General features: G+C 37.7%; 1 protein-coding gene across 4 annotated transcripts in view; it reads right to left on the bottom strand.

Moving 5' to 3' along the window:
- The window catches only part of GRB14 (growth factor receptor bound protein 14), a 127979-nt gene that overhangs the window by 28067 nt on the left and 77760 nt on the right, over positions 1-22152 (bottom strand). For all 4 annotated transcript variants that reach the window (XM_032638537.1, XM_032638535.1, XM_032638534.1 and 1 more), the window contains one exon: positions 1044-1165. In XM_032638537.1, coding sequence (XP_032494428.1) covers positions 1044-1165 — 122 coding nt within the window. The remainder of the gene's footprint in view (positions 1-1043; positions 1166-22152) is intronic.

Raw genomic sequence — 22152 nt, 5'->3', positions numbered from 1 at the left:
CAGACATTACCACATCACCCCCCAGTTGAGAACCACTACTCTAAGTCTACAAAATGAATCTACAGCCTTGTTTAAATTAAAAAAAAAAAACAACTAAAACTGAGCACTAAACCCTATGTCTTTAACTATGACTTTTAAATTCTTGCTTTTAATAAAGATTCATAATAAGAAAACAGTTTCCTTTCTAATTCTAATTCTATTTAATTTTTATTAGGACTCATATTTTCTTTGTCAAAGATCATCCCACTATGTTTCTATTAATAAGTTCAAATAAAAGAGAGCGTAAGAGGTCTTTCAGAGTTTGAAAATATTCTATTATGGTGTGTATCATATATTTTTCATAAAGTATCATTTCAATCCAATTATCCAAAGCTTAGTGTAAAAATATGCTACAGCTGCAGAGTCAAAAACAATTTAAAATAATGAGCCCAGAGGCTATTCTGACTTCTCTAGATCACTAGTCTTCATTAGAATGTGACATACATTTACTTTCTTTTAAAAAGAACTATAATGAAAGTAGTATTTACTAGTTACTAGATAATGCACTGGTCTTTATCTCATTTCTACTTAGCTCAATTATTGCACTGAAAACAAAATAGTTTGGAACAGCAAGATGCATGTCAATCTAAACTTCTGGCTAAGTTTCAACACTCCCAACAAACATCAATCTGTTTTTCCTTTAGAATTTTTCTTATTTAATTTCCTAAATTCTGTGAAAAGAGTTAAACCATAATATTTTGGAACCTGCTTGGAGATATCTAATAATTCCCCAAATCAAATGTAGTTTTTTTTTCTTAAAAAGCAAGAAAAGAAGCAGTAGTTCCCCAAAACCATGTATATGAACTTCTGTGATGATGTTGGCTAATCATTGTTAGAGTAAGAAGAAGTGTGACTATAATTTTAAAGGGCCAGAATTCTTACCTACAGTTTACCAAATAGGGACTTGTATTTTATCCATAGTGATATTTTTCTTCACATAAAATAAAATAAAATTTAACTAAACTCATTCATTTTCTATAACTATTAATAGGGATTTCACTTACCATTGGGTTTTTAAAGAATTCATATTTGGCATAATTTTTTCTAAAGTATAGCTTATTTTCTTCTTCCATTCCCCAGTTAGATAGCACTTCAATCACCAGCTCGTGGTCTTCTATTGTTCTTTCTGTAAAGAATGTTCCAGTGAGCATGTCAACAGATGGATGGATGGATGGATAGAAAGGTAGACAGGTAGGTAGACAAATAAACATAGGGACGTATATATCCATACAAATATATAAAATATATTATGTACGTATCTTTATTAAACATAGAAAATTTCAACTCAATTCTGGAATAATCAGATTGATAAAATTTTCATTAATTTTGAATTAGTAATGTTGATTTTTATACCAAAGCAGACTGTAACCCGAAGAGAAAAATGACATAAAATATCACAATGCACTTTTTACTAATTCTCAATCTCCTTTTATTGCTATGTAAATTATAAGTTTGATAACAAAACTGCATTAAGAATATGGGAACGATTCTTTTTCTCCGACTCATCATGGTGCCAAAATTAAAATATTTGCCTCAGGGTTGAACAATTCATCCCATTAAGAGCTGAAAAAGTTTGACAGGTTCACTATGCGTTTAAGACACATAACCTGGATAGTTGAGAAAAACTAAAATAAATGCTTTAAAAAGAAAATTTTAATGCAAGGACATACAATTTTTTAAGAAACCTGATTTCTTGTGGCACTTTTTACTTTCAAAACTAGTGTTCAGGCAAATGTAGTTTGTATTACCAATGAAGATAATTAGGCAGGGTGGGAAGGCACTTAGGAGGAAAGGCACTTAAATGAAGAAAGCAATGGCAACTTTAAAGAGGTGAGCATACCATGCAGATTTCCTATTTTAATAAGAAACTGTGATGTTCATAGCGGTACTATTCATAATAGCCCCAAACTGGAAACTACCCAAATGCCTATCAACGTGAGAATGAATATATAAACTGTGTAAAGGACACAATGGAATATATACTACAATAAAACACAACTTCATGGATGAATTCCACAAACATAATACTAAATGGAAGAAGTCAGACACAAAGAGTACATACTACATGATTCCACTTATATAAGTTCAACACAGATACAATAAATCTATGGTGTTAGAAATCAAGATAATAGGGATAGTGGGTGAGTGAGCAGGGGCATGAGGGAACCACCGGGGGTGAGAAATAGTCTGTTTTTTAATCTGGGTGTTGGATACTCAGGTAGAAACAATATCTGAGAATTCACCAAGTTGTCCACCTTTGTTCACTTATGTTAAGGTACGTCATACTTCAATAAAAGGTTAAAGAAAAGTGACTGTGAAATTATTAATGCAAAATAAGAAATGGAGGACAGCCAAACAAGAAATATAGAAACCCCCTGCTTTTTTAGGTGCTTCTAGGACCTTTTTGAAAAGTACCTATGTCTCAGAAATTCAACACTCAGGAGTAATCTGTGACCTGCAGCACCCAAGCCCTTGAAAGTAATGTCACACTTAAATAGAAGCTTATTCATCTGAAAGGGAGTTCTAAGAGTGCTGAATGAATACATGGATAAGAATGAGTCGGAGCTAAGTGTGTATCAGCACTCCCGGGTTCTGTTCCTAATTCAGATTGCTCTTTTTCGGTCTCATTGACTAGCTCTGGTAGCTCCTTCTCCCACCTAAGATGCAGTCCTTGGCTGGACTCTTTTTTTTTCTCTTCTCTCAACTAATTAACTCTCCCCTCTTCAGCCATTATGTCTGTCAAGTTCCCTGAAGTGAAATCTCCAGCTACAGTTGCTTTCACTTAGCACTCCAATCCTAACTGCTAGACTTTCCACCACTTCAAACATAATCTGTCTAAAACCAAAGTTCAGTATGGTGGTCCCTCCAAATATCAAACAATTCCAGCAATTCCGCTTCTGAGTTCATAACCAAAAGAAGTTAAAGCAGGGACTGGAACAGATACTTGTACATCCATGTCCATTGTAGCATCATTCACAATAGCCAGAAAGTAAAAACATCCTAATGTCCATCAACAAATGAATGGATAAACAAAATGTAGTAAAGACATTCCGTGGAATATTTAGCCTTAAAAAGGAATGAAATTCTGACACATGTTACAACATGGATGAACCTTAAAGATATTATACTATGTAAAATAAGACAGACACAAAAGAAAAAACATTATATGATTCCATTTACATGAGGTACCTAGAGCAGACAAATTCATAGAGACACAAAGTAGAATGGTGGTTGTCAAGGCCCGGGGTGTGGGAAGAATGAGGAGTTATTGTTTAATGGGTTCAGGGTTTCAGTATGAGAAGATAAAAATGTTCTAGAGGTGGATGGGGGTGATGGTTGTACAACAATATAAATATAAATAAACGTACATAATGCCAGTGAGCTTTATCCTTAAAATGAATGAAATGGTAAATTTTATGTTACATGCATTCTACCAAAATTTGTAAAAAATGTTAAAAAAATGAAACAAAGTATCTTCCTTTTTCTCTCTCAAACTGCTTTTTCCTAAATTTTCCAATGTCCATTACAACTTTCTCTATGTCAACTCCAATATCCTCCAGTTGTTACCCCAGATATCAGACTCTTTGTCCGAGTGTCTCTCACACACCCAACAACCCCCAACCCATTCCCACTATCACCATTCCCATTTAGACCTTCACTCTTTCCTAACTAATCTCCAAACCTCTGTTTTTCTCATTCTTCCAATCCAACCTGGATCCTGATATCACAGGAAACCTCATAAAACATTTGTATCAATGTGACCCCCACTCAAAAACTTGTCCACTTCCTACTTGTTATGAGATAAATCCATATAGTCTGGCAGTCTTAACTTATTCATTCATCTGTCCATTCGACAAATATTTATTGAAGGCCTACCATGTGTCAGACAGTCATTGTGGGGCTTGGAATTTTGTAGTGAACAAGACAGAAGTCATTGCCTCATGGAGCTTCAATTCTAATGGGAAGACAGGGACAACAAATCATGTAAATCTTAAAAGGTGGCAATAAACACTACAGAGAAAAATGGATCAGGGAGGAGGGAAAAAGGAGGGCATAAGGGAAAGGAATCCATTTTGAACATAAGACTACTATGAGCTGACTTACGTTTTCATTGGATCACACTGGATGCTGAGTGGATAACTGATTTCAAAAGGCTTAAGGGTAGAAACAGGAAGACCATCTAGCAGAATATTGCAATTAACAAGGGGAGATGATGTGGCCTGGATGAGAGTGGCAGCATGTAAGAAGTAGACAGAATCTGTGTGTATGTATTCTGAAGGTAGAGCCAACAGGATTTGTTGACAAATTGGATGAGGAGTGAAAGAGAGGGGGCAGTGAAGGAAGACACCAAGATTCTTGGCTTAAGCATTTGGAAGGACTACCGCCATTAATGAGCTAAGAAGACTGTAAGAGAAGCAGTTTGCAGGGAGATCCAGCAGTCACCGAGATATCGAGTGGGAAGTTGCATCCCTAACAATCTTTATTATCCTTACTTTTGTTTACTTCTCACACAACTCCAACTGATATTTTCAACCTTATGAAGCATAGGTTCACATTATTAAATATACTATGTGCTACACACTATATCTGTATTTATTGCAACCACAGTGGGAGAAAATTGCAAGGTATTAAGCAATATGTCTGCTTATTTGTTTTACCAACCTGTGTTTCACTGTACCCATCACCTATCTCTACCACTAAGGAAACAGCACATGTTCTGCCCTGAAGATAAACTATACAGAGAGGAAAAAATGACAGAGATGCACTTTCTTTACTTTTGAGCTTCAAATTAGACTTTATCAATCTTTGACAAATATGATCACTTGGGGAGAATAATGGCCAGCCAATCCTCCACTGACTCATACAGGGATGCACCCTCTGTCCTCTGGGAAAGGATCTGGAATTAAGGGGTTAGTGGAGGAAAGGGTGGAGTGGAGCCTGAGAGGAGGCTAGATAGTAACTGGATGGTTTAGGTCACAGTGACCCTACATCCTGCCCCTTCTGGAACTAGGACCCTTTCAGGATGAGCAGATGATGCTAATAAAATCCCAGGTAAGTTTAATGGTGGTGTGTGGTTCAAACCAAAGAGTAGCCTTAGGAGGCTTCTACCCTCAAGTAGAAGCCCTGCATCTAACATGGCGGCAAAGCAATAGCTAAGTGCAATGCTGAGGAAGATGAGTCCGTAGCATCCAAGTATGAGGAAAGAGCACTGCAGAACCAAGTTCTCCAGAAGAAGTGTGAAAGGGCTAAAAGAAGACCATGAATTTAGGGGGCTTTATGATACAGGCAATAAGCTTGAGAGAAATAAGAGTTTCTAGAACACGAAGAGAAGAGTTGGATAGAAGTTAGACAAATACCCTTCCTGGGACTTAAATGCCCCACCAGAGTGTTGGAAGAGTGAAACTAGGTCTTAACCTTCAACTGAGTGTATCTTAAACCTGTATGTAACTCATTTATATAACCTGAATTGATTATTTACCCCAACAAGACTATAACAATCCATAAAGCAAACCAGTAACAGAAGATTAAACTGTCTGCCATTAAGAGGTCAGGAGACTCAGAGTTAGAAATTAATTCAAGTTATAGAAATAAAGGAAGTTACATCTCTGCATATCTCAATCTGAGACCTTTGTCATTACTGTATTTAATTCTTATAGTATCTGAAGTAAGCTGAATATGGCCCCAAAGACATCAGGTCCTAATCTCTGGAATCTAAATGTTACCTTATACGGCAAAGCATTCGCAGATGTCATTAACTGAAAGATATTAAGATGAGGAGATTATCCAGGATTACAAAGTTTGGCCCTAAATCCAAACACAAGTATGCTTTTAGGAGACAGAAGGAGATCTGACAGAGAAATAAGAGGAAAGGGCAATGTGACCAGAGGCAGAGACTCAAGTGATGTGACCACAAGCCAAGGAATAATGGCAGCCACCAGAAGCTGAAAGGGGAAAGGAACAGCCTCCCCATAAAGCCCCTGGAAGGAGTGTGGCCCTGCCAACACCTCGATTTCAACCCAGTGAAATTAATTTTGGACTTCTCACCTCCAGAACTGTTAAAAGATGACATTTCTATTGGTTTAAGCTAGCAGTAATTTGTTACAGCAGCCTTAGGAAACTAAGAGGATAACCTAAAGAGCAAATGCTATTTCCATTTTACAGAGAGCAAACGTCTCAGGGTTTGAATGCCTGCCACATGTCTGACCCCAAGTCTCTGCTCCTTCCTCTGCACAGCACTGCCTCTGCCTTCACTACAGTTCCCACTGGAAGGGCATCCTCTGTGTATACCCTACTCATTCTTTCTGTATAAGCTCAAATCTCTTTCACATTCCTCAGTTCTCAAAATTTGATTGCCTCAAATTCTTTTATCTTGAAATGTGTTCGATAACTATTTGCTAATTAATTGAAAACAAACCACCACATTTTGAGTGTAAGGGGAAAGAATTTAACAGGCAATATTTCAAATTATTATCAATCTTAACCTCACATGAAAGTAACATGAAGCATTTGAATTTGGATTACATCAAAAAAGAAAATAAAACAAAGAATGGAAAAACCAAGCTGCATTTGAACAGCTATGACAAATGTGTCACAAAAAAACTAGTGTAATATGTGTAGTCACAAAAAAAGCAGCAGTCTAGTTGGGGTTTTGTTGGCTACACACAAATAAAGCCCAGCATACCAATCTACAATGAAAAAATAAGGGATACAGTATTTGCAGAAAATTTCATAGAACTATAACACCAAATATTTCAATAATGCAATAACTAGCATCAGGAAAATAGCCTGGTAATCTTAAGCAGAAAAATGTCTTCAAATAAAGCTGGCTAAAACCAGAGTAAGTGGGAAAGCAAAAGACATATTTCCCATTCCTTCAAAGAAGATTTCTGGCACTCTTCTATTGAAAATTCAGAAAACATGTAAAAATCAAAATCCAGAGGATCAAATACAGCTACAGGTTTTCACCTCTTATACTCATCTCATAATGGAGATACAACTTACTTATTATAGAATCTGGCTTTTGAAAATATTAAATAATTTTTTTACATTTATATATCACCATCCCCATTTAGATGTTCTGTCATAAATACCATCCCCCAACCAAGTCTCATTATGTTAAAGGATTAATGCTACAATAACACAAAGAGAGACTGGTTCAAGATGGCAGAGTACAAGGATGTGCTCTCACTCCCTCTTGAGAGAGCACCAGAATCACAACTAACTGCTGAACAATCATTGACAGGAAGACACTGGAACTCACCAAAAAAGATACCCCACATCCAAAGACAAAGGAGAAGCCACAATGAGATGGGAGGAGGGGCACAATCACAATAAAATCAAATCCCATAACTGCTGGGTGGTGACTCACAAACTGGAGAGCACTTATACCACAGAAGTCCACCCACTGGAGTGAAGGTTCTGAGCCCCATGTCAGGCTTCCCAACCTGGGGATCCGGCAACAGGAGGAGGAATTCCTAGAGAATCAGACTCTGAAGGCTAGCGGGATTTGATTGCAGGACTTCGACAGGACTGGGGGAAACAGAGACTCCACTCTTGGAGGGCACACACAAAGTAGTGTGCACATCGGGACCCAGGGGAAAGAGCAGTGACCCAACAGGAGAGTGAACCAGACCTACCTGCTAGTGTTGGAGGGTCTCCTGTAGAAGCAGGGGTGGCTGTGTCTCACCGTGGGGACAAGGACACTCGCAGCAGAAGTTCTGGGAAGTACTCCTTGGCGTGAGCCCTCCCAGAGTCCGCCATTAGCCCCACCAAAGATCCCAGGTAGGCTCCAGTGTTGGGTCGCATCAGGCCAAACAAACAAAAGGGAGGGAACCCAGCCCCACCCATCAGCAGACAAGCAGATTAAAATTTTACTGAGCTCTGCCCACCAGAGCAACAGCCAGCTCTACCCACCACCATCAGGAAACCGGCACAAGCCTCTTATATATAGCCTCATCCACCAGAGGGCAGACAGCAGAAGGAAGAAGAACTACAATCCTGCAGCCTGTGGAACAAAAACCACATTCACAGAAAGACAGACAAGATGAAAAGGCAGAGGGCTATGTACCAGATGAAGGAACAAGGTACAACACCAGAAAAACAACTAAATGAAGTGGAGATAGGCAACTTTCCAGAAAAAGAATAAAGAATAATGATAGTGAAGATGATCCAGGACCTCAGAAAAAGAATGGAGGCAAAGATCAAGAAGATACAAGAAATGTTTAACAAAGACCTAGAAGAACTAAAGAACAAACAAACAGAGATGAACAATACAATAACTGAAATGAAAAATACACTAGAAGGAATCAACGCAGAATAACTGAGGCAGAAGAATGGATAAGTGACCTGGAAGACAGAATGGTGGAATTCACTGCTGCGGAACAGAATAAAGAAAAAAGAATGAAAAGAAATAAAGACAGCCTAAGAGACCTCTGGGGCAACATTAAACACACTAATATTCGCACAACAGGGGTCCCAGAAGGAGAAGAGAGAGAGAAAGGACCCAAGAAAATATTTGAAGAGATTATAGTCAAAAACTTCCCTAACATGGGAAAGGAAATAGCCACCCTAGTCCAGGAAGCACAGAGAGTCCCATACAGGATAAACCCAAGGAGAAACATGCCAAGACACATAGTAATCAAACTGCCAAAAATTAAAGACAAAGAAAAATTATTGAAAGCAGCAAGGGAAAAATGACAAATAACATACAAGGGAACTCCCATAAGGTTACCAGCTGATTTCTCAGCAGAAACTCTGCAACCCAGAAGGAAGTGGCATGACATATTTAAAGTGATGAAAGGGAAGAACCTACAACCAAGATTACTCTACCCAGCAACGATCTCGTTCAGACACGATGGAGAAGCAAAAGCTAAGAGAATTCAGCACCACCAAACCAGCTCTACAACAAATGCTACAGGAACTTCTCTACGTGGGAAACACAAGAGAAAAAAAGGACCTACAAAAACAAACCCAAAACAATTAAGAAAATGGTCATAGGAACATACATATCGATAATTACCTTAAACGTGAATGCATTAAATGCTCCAACCAAAAGACACAGGCTTGCTGAATGGATACAAAAACAAGACCCATATATATGCTGTCTACAAGAGACCCACTTCAGATCGAGGGACACATACAGACTGAAAGTAAGGGGATGGAAAAAGATATTCCATGCAAATGGAAATCAAAAGAAAGCTGGAGTAGTAATACTCATATCAGATAAAATAGACTTTTAATGTTACAAGAGACAAGGAAGGACACTACATAATGATCAAGGGATCAATCCAAGACGAAGATATAACAATTATAAACATATATGCACCCAACATGGCAGCACCTCAATACATAAGGCAACTGCGAACAGGTATAAAAGAGGAAATCGACAGTAACGCAATAATAGTGGAGGATTTTAACACCTCACTTACACCAATGGACAGATCATCCAAACAGAAAATTACTAAGGAAACACAAGCTTTAAATGACACAATAGACCAGATAGATTAATTGATATTTTTAGGACATTCCATGCAAAAACAGAAGATTACACTTTCTTCTCAAGTGTGCATGGAACATTCTTCAGTATAGATCACATCTTGGGTCACAAATCAAGCTCAGTAAATTTAAGAAAACTGAAATCATATCAAGCATCTTTTCTGACCACAACACTATGAGATTAGAAATCAATTACAGGGAAAAAAATGTAAAAAACACAAACACACAGAGGCTAGACAGTACTTTACTAAATAACCAAGAGATCACTGAACAAATCAAAGAGGAAATCAAATAATACCTAGAGACAAATGACAATGAAAACACGATGATCCAAAACCTATGTGGTGCAACAAAAGCAGTTCTAAGAGGAAAGTTTATGGCAATACAAGCCTACCTCAAGAAACAAGAAAAATCTCAAACAATCTAACCTTACACCTAAAGGAACTAGAGAAAGAAGAACAAACAAAACCCAAAGGTAGTAGAAGGAAAGAAATCATAAAGATCAGAGAGGAAATAAATGAAATAGAAACAAAGAAAACAATAGCAAAGATCAATAAAACTAAAAGCTGGTTCTTTGAGAAGATAATCAAAATCGATAAACCATTAGCCAGACTCATCAAGAAAAAGAGGGAGAGAACTCAAATCAATAAAATTAGAAATGAAAAAGAAGTTACAACAGACACAGCAAAAATACAAAGCATTCTAAGAGACTACTACAAGAAAGTCTATGCCAATAAAATGGACAACCTGGAAGAAATGGACAAATTCTTAGAAAGGTAGAACGTTCCAAGACTGGACCAGGAATAGAAAATATGAACAGACTAATCACGATTAATGAAATTGAAACTGTGATTAAAAATCTTCCAACAAACTAAAGTCCAGGACCAGATGGCTTCACAGGTGAATTCTATGAAACATTTAGAGAAGAACTAACACCAATCCTTCTCAAACTCTTCCAAAAAATTGCAGAGGAAGAACACTCCCAAACTCATTCTATAGGCCACCATCACCCTGATACCAAAACCAGACAAAGATACAACAAAAAAAGAAAATTACAGACCAATACAACTGATGAATATACATGCAAAAATCCTTAACAAAATAGTAGCAAACAGAATCCAACAACCCATTAAAAGGATCATTGGGCTTCCCTGGTGGCGCAGTGGTTGAGAGTCTGCCTGCCGATGCAGGGGACACGGGTTCGTGCCCCGGTCTGGGAAGATCCCACATGCCGGGGAGCGGCTGGGCCCGTGAGCCATGGCTGCTGAGCCTGCGCGTCCAGAGCCTGTGCTCCGCAATGGGAGAGGCCACAACAGTGAGAGGCCCGCGTACCGAAAAAAAAAAAAAAAAAAAGGATCATCCACCATGATCAAGTGGGATTTATCCCAGGGATACAAGGATTCTTCAGTATATGCAAATTAATCAATGTGATACACCATATTAACAAATTGAAGAATAAAAACCATATGATCATCTCAATCGATGCAGAAAAAGCTTTTGACAAAATTCAACACCCATTTATGATAAAAACTCTCCAGAAAGTGGGCATAGAGGGAACCTACCTCAACATAATAAAGGCCATATACGACAAACCCACAGCAAACAGCATTCTCAATGGTGAAAAACTGAAAGCATTTCCTCTAAGATCAGGAACGAGACAAGGATGTCCACTCTCGCCACTATTATTCAACATAGTTTTGGAAGTCCTAGCCATGGCAATCAGAGAATAAAAAGAAATAAAAGGAATACAAATGGAAAAGAAGAAGTAAAACTGTCACTGTTTGCAGATGACACGATACTATACATAGAGAATCCTAAAGATGCCACCAGAAAACTTACTAGAACTAATCAATGAATTTGGTAAGGTTGCAGGCTACAAAATTAATGCACAGAAATCTCTTTCATTCCTATACACTAATGATGAAAAACCTGAAAGAGAAATTAAGGAAACACGCCCATTTACCACTGCAACAAAAAGAATAAAATACCTAGGAATAAACCTACCTAAGGAGACAAAAGACATGTATGCAGAAAACTATAAGACACTGTTGAAAGAAGTTAAAGATGATTCAACAGATGGAGAGATATACCATGTTCTTGGATTGGAAGAATCAATATTGTGAAAATGACTATATTACCCAAAGCAATCTACAGATTCAGTGCAATCCCTATCAAATTACCAATGGCAATTTTTACAGAACTAGAACAAAAAATCTTAAAATTTGTATGGAGACACAAAAGACCCCAAATAGCCAAAGCAGTCTTGAGGAAAAAAAATGGAGCTGGAGGAATCAGACTCCCTGACTTCAGACTATACTACAAAGCTCCAGTAATCAAGACACTATGGTACTGGCACAAAAACAGAAATATAGATCAAAGGAACAGGATAGAAAGCCCAGAGATAAACCCACGCACCTATGGTCAACTAATCTATGACAAAGGAGGCAAGGATATACATTGGAGAAAAGACAGTCTCTTCAATAAGTGGTGCTGGGAAAATTGGACAGGTACACGTAAAAGAATAAAATTAGAACAATCCCTAACACCATACACAAAAATAAACTCAAAATGGATTAGAGACCTAAATGTAAGACCGGACACTATAAAACTCTGAGAGGAAAACATAGGAGGAACACTCTTTGACATAAATCACAGCAAGATCATTTTTGATCCATCTCCTAGAGTAATGGAAATAAAAACAAAAATAAACAAATGGGACCTAATGAAACTTCAAAGCTTTTGCAAAGCAAAGGAAACTACAAACAAGATGAAAAGACAACTCTCAGAATGGGAGAAAATATCTGCAAGTGAATCGACTGACAAAGGATTAATCTCCAAAATATATAAACAGCTCATGCAGCTCAATATCAAAAAAACAAACCATCCAATCCAAAAAATGGGCAGAAGACCTAAATAGACGTTTCCCCAAAAAAGACATACAGGTGGCCAAAAGCACATGAAAAGCTGCTCAACATCACTAGTTATTAGAGAAATGCAAATCAAAACTACAATGAGGTATCAGCTCACACCAGTTAGAGTGGGCATCATCAGAAAATCTACGAACAAAAAATGCTGGAGAGGGTGTGGAGAAAAGGGAACCCTCTTGCACTGTTGATGGGAATGTAAATTGATACAGCCACTACGGAGAACAGTATGGAGGTTCCTTAAAAAACTAAAAACAGAATTACCATATGAGCCAACAATCCCACTAATGGGCATATACCCAGAGAAAACCATAATTCAAAAAGACACATGCACCCCAATGTTCACTGCAGCACTATTTACAACAGCCAGGTTATGGAAGCAACCTAAATGCCTATCGACAGACGAATGGATAAAGGAGGTGTGGTACATATATACAATGGAATATTACTCAGCCATAAAAAGGAACAAAATTGGGTGATTTGTAGAGACGTGGATGAATCTAGAGACTGTCATACAGAGTGAAGTAAGTCAGAAAGAGAAAAACAAATATCGTATATTAACGCATATATGTGCAACCTAGAAAAATGGTACAGATGAATTGGTTTGCAGGGCAGAAATTGAGACACAGATGTAGAAAACAAATATATGGACACCAAGGTGGGGAAAGTGGCAGGGGGTGGTGGTGGTTTGATGAATTGGGAGATTGGGATCGACATGTATACTCTAATATGGATAAAATGGATAACTAATAAGAACCTGCTGTATAAAAAGATAAATAAAATAAAAATTAAAAATAAATAAATAAAGAACCCTAAGAGGCCTGATTATCAGCTAATCACATCTTACAGAAAATTTGTGGTTTTTTAAAAATTAGCTTATTTATTTATTTATTTTTGGCTGCATTGGGTCTTCGTTGCTGCACGCAGGCTTTCTCTAGTTGCAGTGAGTGGGGGCTACTCCTCATTGCGGTGCGCGGGCTCCTTATTGTGGTGGCTTCTCTCTGTTGCGGAGCACGGGCTCTAGGCACACAGGCTTCAGTAGTTGTGGCTCACGGGCTCTAGAGCACAGGCTCTGTAGTTGTGGCGCATGGGCTTAGTTGTTCCGTGGCATGTGGGATCTTCCCAGACTAGGGCTCGAACCCGTGTCCCCTGCGTTGGCAAGCAGATTCTTAACCACTGTGCCACCAGGGAAGTCCCAAAATTTGTGTTTTTTTAAAGTGCAGATATTGAACTAAATACAGACCTTAACAGGGAGAAAGTTCAACAAGAGGATATAAGATGCCTAGATGGATTACTTTGAGAGGAAAAGAAAAATGCTTAAAAGGGAGGTGAAAAGCGGCTGAAGACCAGCTTTGTTTTGCCAAGGACTAAGCGTAGTATAAGACATCATCACCAACACCCAAGAAAGGAAAAACAAAACAAAACAAAACCCTTGTCTAGATGGCTTCCCATAACTTTCTCTTGACTCTTCCTCTATAGCCCCATTCTAAAACCAAGCAGACTTTAACCAACTCAGTAATTCTACTAAGTAACTTATATTTTTTAATTATCAAAAAAATTATTAATTCTATATTTAGGGGCTTTTTGCTGTAATGTTTGAAAAAACAATATTAGGAGCTGTCACCCAGAATGAACTCAGAGACTTTTTGAGCTACCATTTGAGAAATGACCCCTGGTAAAATTCAAATACATTCAACGTGATTTTTCTTTAAAAAACCTTACTTTTAAAACTTTATAAATTCATCTAAAATACTATATTAAGATGTATTATTAAAATTTAACAGATACAAGTCTATTTAAAAAGCTTTCTGAAGAATTATTCAGGGATTGTAAAGTGAATTATTACAATGATCAAATATCACTCTTACGTAGGTAGAAAAATAGGAGAGAAGCTGTCTTAAGTCACTTCAAGACAGCAACCAAAACGGAGGAAAAAAAGCCTTCAAAAAGAGTGGAAAAAAAGCTTTCTTAAAACAACAACGAAAGCTTCATATCACTTTAAGTTTTATTTTTGTTTCTGATAGATCAGTGAAGTCTTACGTTAATAGAATGAAATACTACCGAACAGTGATAACTACACATAATTCTGTTTTCTATTTAATTTTCACAAAACTTTTTCTTTTAAAAAAAAATAGAAGAGAGAAGTTTCTTCTGAAACTGTTGATTTAACTTCAAAGTCTTTTAAAAAACCTCAATCCTCCCAGAACGGAAAGTGTTCACCTGTGACCTTCTACCTGGATTTCTTCACTGAATCTACTGAAAGTACAGCGTGAGGATCAAATAGAAACTGGAGTCCCTACTCTTCTCATCACTTGATAAGAGAAGAAACAAAAGTGGCTTTTAGCTCTAATTCACCCAGAAAACAATTCTTTGTATACCTTTGTTACAGGAAACTCCAGGAGACAAATGGTCCTTGTACTTCTCTGTGCTAGGTAGAAACTACATACATTTTGTCAATCTTATTTTCAGATAAAAATGAACAGCCTCTGACCAAGCAAAACAAAAACTGGAGAAGCAAAGAATAAAGCAAGGCTCAATTTCTAAAAGTTTCCTTAACCTAAGAAAACTACTTAATACCAGCAAGATTCCCTGGAAAATTGCCACTGCCAGATTCAGCTTCCCAAGTGCAATAATAGGAAAATCTTGACATGAAAGCTGATGGGTATAAAGGCCTTGTGGATCATTCTTCAACAGAGCGAAACAGTCCTCATATTAACTCAGACTCAATGATCACAACTTGTATTCATAGAAAGCCTTATTTTTCCACAAAATGTTTGCATATATATTATCTCAAGCTGACTGTTAATACCTGAAGAGCTTAGAAACAGCTTCCATGAATTCTAAGTTATCCAATGAACCCTTTAAGGACTCAGAGTAAATTTCCATCTGGGCATGGCATGTGATTTCTGTGGCTTCTTTTTCAAGTCTCTTCCTTCTATGTACTTTGTAATCCATCCTTTGAACTACTTGATATAACAACTTACAGTTTAGTATACCTTAGTTCAAAAGCCATTTATTTGTCCTAGACCCTGGGTTACAAAGATGTACATATACAGAGAGTTCCATTGCTTATGGAATTATGGACTAGTTTTAATAATATGATCACTATTAAGACAGTTGCAGAAAATGTTATAGCAGTGTAGAAGATGGGTACTTGATCTAACTTGGGGCTTCAGGAAGTTGTCTGAACTAAGTCTTTAAAAATCTCTTAATAAGTTTTAAAAATTGTGTTTATTTCTTTTTTTCCCCTGATTACTAAAATAATACATTTCCATTATAGAAAATTTGAAAAACACAGCCGACAATCACAGTCCATCTTTAAAACTGTCAGTCAGGAATAAGCACTTTACATTATTGTCTTTTTCTTTGGGACTATGTGAGTTTATGTGTATATATTTTTCACAGCATTTAGAAAACACTGTACACATATAAACATATATACAATGTTTCCTGAATGCTGTGAAAAATACATACTTTATTCAATCACTGTTACAATCTTACATTTGTCCACATCAGTTTTCAAAGGAAAAGCTCCAAAAACATGATTAAAAGCAGCATAACTTACATCCTATTAATATACTGTAATTTATAACATTCCCCTATTATAATAGCATTAGGTTTTATTTTTCTCATTAATTGATACTGTAAATAATCCTGCTTGAACAGCCTTAAATCTGTTTCTTATCCAGATTTGCTTGCTCTCCACACCCACCTATAGTGTGTACTTGTGGGAGCCTCACCTCCCAGGACACAATTTACCTCTATCACTCCTAGTGCTTCCTGTACCACTCTTTTTTTGGGGGGTAGGGTTGGGGGGAGGTTGTAATTTCCTAATGGATGTATGAGAAAAGGTAGTGCCAGCAAGTATGCCAATTGCCTCAAAAAACAACTAGCTTCTGAGCAGCCAAAGTCTGTACCCAGGCATATGAGAGGGCAGGTGCTCTCAAATGGAAAGGGTGACTCTACTTCATAAGACTGAGCGTGGGATGCCTCCAACTGCTCTTCTATCTCTCCTCTCCTCAGACCGTGGCGCTAGGTTAGCTGTCAGTCAGCTTGAACAGCTGAGGGGTTCCATCTTTGTTTTCATAGGAATTTTTAGGAAATGGCTAGCAGTTATTATACAGTTATACTTTATTGCTATTTTTAACTAACATTCCAAGTAAGCCTTGGAAGATGCATAGCAGTTAGCCAGGTAAAGATGGGTGAGAAAGGGCTTCCTGAGAATCTTAACAGCATGAGCAAGGAACCCAAGGAGTAGAAATGCAGGCGACTGCAGGCAGTTCTCTAATGTATAAACTTAGAGGAGGGAGGTGCAAGACACAAGGCTTGAGGTAGGAAGGGTAGTCAGGTCACAGGTACTACAAGCCCTGCAAAGGACCTTGGACCCTAAGGCAAGGTGAATCAAGGTCTGCACTCAGATGAATAACTTTGGTATGACCAGAGGCAAGAGGAAGGACCAACTGTAAGGCTAAAGGAATTGCTGAGAAGAGAGATGATGAGAGCTGAACTCAGGCTATGAGAATACTGAAAAGGAAAAATCAGCTGGACCACAAGGCAGATTTAGTTATGAGCACTCTTCGCTGGCTTCACATTTCCCATCTCCAGCCTTAGTGTGCTACCAGAGCACATGTCGCCTTAACCCTCAGATCAGGGCTACATAAGTCTCGATAGAGAAGGAAGCACACGTGTCCTAAGGGTTTCACAATTATTTCCGCTGGTGACGAGGGTGGTCACAACTCTGATGGCTGGTAGGTTCCAAACGGCACAGAAAGTACAACGACATATCAGTATCAGTGCCAGACAACAGAAAAAACACTTCTGTTTCTTTTGCAAAGAAGAAAAGAGTGAAGGAGCAGCTTCAAAGCAGGCAGCTGTGAAGTGTTCCCTCACCGCTGCTGTGCATTGCTTCAGTCTTAAAGAGATCATGTGGGTATAGCTGCACATATAAAAATGGTTTCATTAAAAGCCTGCAGTCATTCATTTTTCTTATTAAAGCCACTCCACAATGATACAATAGAAATCTCAGCAGTCCCTAGCAATGACACTAAAATACAATTAATTCCACTTCCCGAGGAATCTATAGGTATGCGCTTGAGGTATTGTGTTAATTGCCGCTGCTTCATACCATGGCTTCAATTAGGAATCAAAATGGGAGCGAAGCAAACATGGATCCCATTAAGTTCCAGAAGACTTAAAACTGAAGTTTCCCCCCACCCACCCACCATCCTCTTACAATAATTGTAAAGGCAGGGGACTCCATCTGGGGAACTATAGTGACATCCAGTGGCTGTGAAGTAAAACACACCAGTTACAAAACGGGTTGTTACATCATTAGAGAAGGGGAAATATTTGGTGATATACTGGTATTTTAAATCCAATGTCTATAAAGCTGTATGTAGTACTAGAAACTCATAATAACACGACCCAAAATCAGGCAAATCAGCAATTTGTAACAAAATCAGGATATTTAGCTGCCTTCCATGATTTACTCTACCTATGAAAATCCTTGGTAGCATATATTAAGAACTATGGACAGAGGATATGAAATATTGATATCATATTCAAAGCTCCAAATGGCATATTACCATTCACAATGTATATAAATTCAACAACAGCCCATTTCCAAAGTGATCCTCTTCTCAGCCAAGATAAATAGCTGGCTCTGCTATAAAGTGGACCAGGCTGGCTCAGTTTGATTCCAATAATTTCAGTACTACCTAGGTTTGTCTGAAAATGTTCTTGAGGTTTCAGAATTTAAATTTGTATTTATAGCACGCGTGAGAGATGCAGACGGAAAGTGAGAGAGACAAACCAACCACAGAATCCCGAAAACACTGGCCTGACCTAATGAAGTGAGGAAATAACAAACTTTCTTCCACAGAAAATGCATACACTTGAGAATCTGACAGGTACCTAGATTTGTGCAAGGCTGACTCTGGGCCAGGTACTTTTTATCACCGATTCTTTGTATTCTTATGTGTAAAATGGAGATGAAATAAATGTACATTGCGGGGTTGCTATGAGGCTAAATATTGAGAGTGTCTATCAAGATGAATGTGAAACCTCTAAGTAGGGGCCCTGCACACATAAGATGCATGTTAATAGTAGCTATCATACATATGCATTCATATTAAAAATACCAATAAAATTGGAGGGTTTTTTGCCACACAAAGTGTCATTCTGAAAACAGACTTTGAATTCCATAACCATATTTTGAATGTCATGTGCTCCCCCTTCTGACTTTAGTAATTTGTGGTGTGTTTTAATGGATCACACACAACAGTAGCACATCTATTAACCATATAACATGTCTCTGAAACTTTCCTAAGCTTATCTGGGACATTAAAGTGAACTAGAAGCAGAAAACTCCCCACTCTCATCTATCTCCTAAGTCACAATATTCTTGCCTACAAGGCTTCAGGATCTCACAAACACTAAGCCTTGTACATGTGCAGACCAGGACATGAAGATGGTACAATGTGGCATGCGCGACTGGCAGAAATGAGAGATGGGCAAGGATCAAGCGCGGAAGCCACAGATAATTTGATGTAAAAGCAAAAGGAAGTTGCTTAGCCTCCAAATGGTCAAAACTTGCGTTCGGGTCTTCTTAGTAGTAGACTTTAAAGCTAAGTCAGACCATACTGCTCTCTGACGAAGAGACCTACAGTTACTTTTTCCCTCACTCAGTGTAAAAGTCCAGTCCCCTCCATGGCCTGGGAGACCCTGCATGAGCTGGCTCTGCGGTAGCTCTGTGCAGTCCCTTTCCATTACTTTCCACCTTACTGACTCCCTAAGTCCTGTTTCCTGAACACAAGCACATTGCCATGTCCAGGCCTTCCCGCTTGCTGTTCCCTCCTTCTAGAACAATCTTCTATTTAAGTACAAGACCTGCCCTGTCTGCTTCAGACCTCTACTCAAACATCACACTGTCAGGGACACCTTCCCTGATCTACTTAAAGTGCATCTCCCAACCAGCCCCGGACTCCCTATCCCTTTCCCGGCCTTCCTTTTCTCCCCAGTGCTAATCACCACCTAAAAGATTGCACATTTTAGTCATGTATCTCTTGCCTTTCTCTTCCCACTAGAATGCAAACTCATGAGGGCATTGCTTTTTGTCTATTGTGTTCATACTGTACCCCCGGGATCCACACACAAAACAGGCTTGGTGCAAAATAGTCAACAGATATTTGTTAAACTATTGGAGGAAAGCAACAGGGAAAGGCAGGGGGAGTTAGTTCCTAGCTTTTGTGGAATCTGTAAGGTGGAAAGGAAAAAAAAAAAAAAACTAAAAATAATCAGTATTTTTTAAAGATGCACACATATATAAAAGAAGGTAATCTACACAAGTGAACTCATAGGCTAGAGATTATGTTAAAATAGAGAAACTAAAGAAAGTTATCTCAGCATTGTGAAATAATGGATAGTATTGTTTAATTCCTGACATCTTTATTTCTGTTATTTACAGTGAGCTGAATTATTTTTGTATTAAAAATATTCTTTTAAAATAATAGACCACCTCTTCACTTTTAGAATTCTATTCATTGAAAACTTATCATTTTAATCAAAGAGAGGTCAAGAATGTCTCCTGAACAACATGCAGAGCTCACTAGCTGGTCACCAAAGTTTTGGAAATGATTTGTCCTTTGGTTCTTTACGTCATCACCACTAAAAGAAGATTTGCAGTTGAATATGTCAGTGCTTCATTCTATTGACAAAGGGCATTGGCAGCTGCACAGCATATTTAAGGGGCAGAAACACCCCACTCTAGTTCTTTTAGTTCATTTTAATATGCAAATAGCAAAGATGTTCCTGAATACTACTCTTAGGTTGAATAGCTCCTACAAGAGTATTTATAAGCTACACACACACAAATAAAATTCAGAGACACACTGGTTTTACATTTGATGCTGAGGAAGACCACAGCATCTTAAGAGTTGTTATTCTCTTGTTATATTGTTAAAGAAGTAGAAGAAAGAAAAGGAATAAAAACTTTCTCAAGAGTTTAGTTGGATATTCATTAACTCTTATCATCTAACATCTCAGGGTATCCTTACAGAAATAAAGCAGCAGATTTTTTTTAAAAAGGAATGGAAGGTGGCAAATCTAATATACATTAGTATTTGGGTAGCATTAGTGTCTGCAATTTTTCTACTGTATAAAGTTTTTATCTGAGTAAAAACAAAGAGAAAAAAATGAACACAAAAAAAGCTCTGGAACTAAATTTCTTTCTCATAAGCTTTGGTCTAATGCATGGTTAATGAAGCCATGAGACAATATTCTCACATCTTTGATTTTATTTCAGCAATTTCCAGAAAATACAGTAATGGAGAAATATATTTCTATTCAATGCCTAAAAGTTTAAATTTAGCATGTAGCTCAAATTAATTCTCAACGTCCCATTTTAAGCTTCTACATTAAAAGACTTGCACAAATCTTTTTATTCCTCACATGACTTGCCGCGGTCTCTTGTGAAAACTGCTTCTTGATTTATAAAGTAGATTTTATTACTGAACTTCAAGCTCTTTGTTAGGGATAAATTGTAGTGACTATAACTGCAAGAGATGTTTAATGACTTTTAAACTCTCTCTAAAAGAAAAATTTAAGAGTATAGAATACTGTAATTATATATTATACTAATTGAGAGCTATATTTCTAGAAGCATAAGCAAACAAAATAGTTTGGAATTACGGCAGGTATCTGATGAGAGTTAACACCATATTTCTGAGAGCAATGATCATGAATAGAAGTTAAATTAGTCACAAATGGCAATGAAGAAAATATATGTTGAACTTTCTCTGCCCTACGAGGGTGAGACAGCAAGTCACACAGACCAGTATAGCATACCTTCAGAATTCAAGTTTTCTTGGAAGGTACATGCTCAGCTGTGGAGATCAGCTGACATGTTGTAGCTCATCAACTATCAAACAGGGGGTGGGAGGGTGGGTTGAGGTTCAGAATCCCTGTGGAGACTGTCGAACTATCCAAACTTCTTTTCCACAGGCTTCCCTCTGTCCTCTTCCTCAGGTCCTGACATATCCTTGGACAGCAGTCTTCAAATTGGAAGTACTATAGACACTTCCTGAATGGTTCAGGGAATGCAAGGGACTTTAAATGAACCATTTTCCAGAATCTTTTAAAAACGGATCCTCCTAAGAACATACCTTTTCTGCCAACATCATCTTTATTGCATTTCATAAGACAAAGGCAAACTTCTCAACCGAACTGAACCTTACTTTGGTACGCTGCTCTGAGGTGTAAACCCTCTATGTATCAAACGAAGGAAAATTTTTATATATTGGTAGCTAGCTATGCAAGAAAGTGAATGACTCTAATGCCTAGGTATAAAATTCTCAATTCTTTAAACAAATTGAAGGGACAAATTGTCCTGTCATTGACAACTTATTTAAAATAATTTTGAATAAGTTGTTTATTACTAAAAGTTGTTTGACTTACAATGCAAAGGAGATGATGGTAGGCTAAATAATAGCCCCCTAAAGATATCTACATCTTAATCCCTGAAACCTGTGACTGTTACCTTACATGGTAAAAAAATAAAAACAAAACAAAACTTTGCAGGTGTCATTGATTTAGGGATCTTGAAATGAAGTGATTATCCTGGATTATTCTGGATAAAGCCTAAATGCTACTATCTTCTAAGAGAGAGGTAGAGGGAGACTGCACACAGACAGAAGAG

Source organism: Phocoena sinus, chromosome 7, assembly GCF_008692025.1.
Source record: "Phocoena sinus isolate mPhoSin1 chromosome 7, mPhoSin1.pri, whole genome shotgun sequence".
NCBI classification, from domain to species: Eukaryota; Metazoa; Chordata; class Mammalia; order Artiodactyla; family Phocoenidae; genus Phocoena; species Phocoena sinus.
The sequence above is the reverse complement of the archived record's forward strand: the minus strand, read 5'-3'. Positions and strand labels throughout refer to the sequence as shown.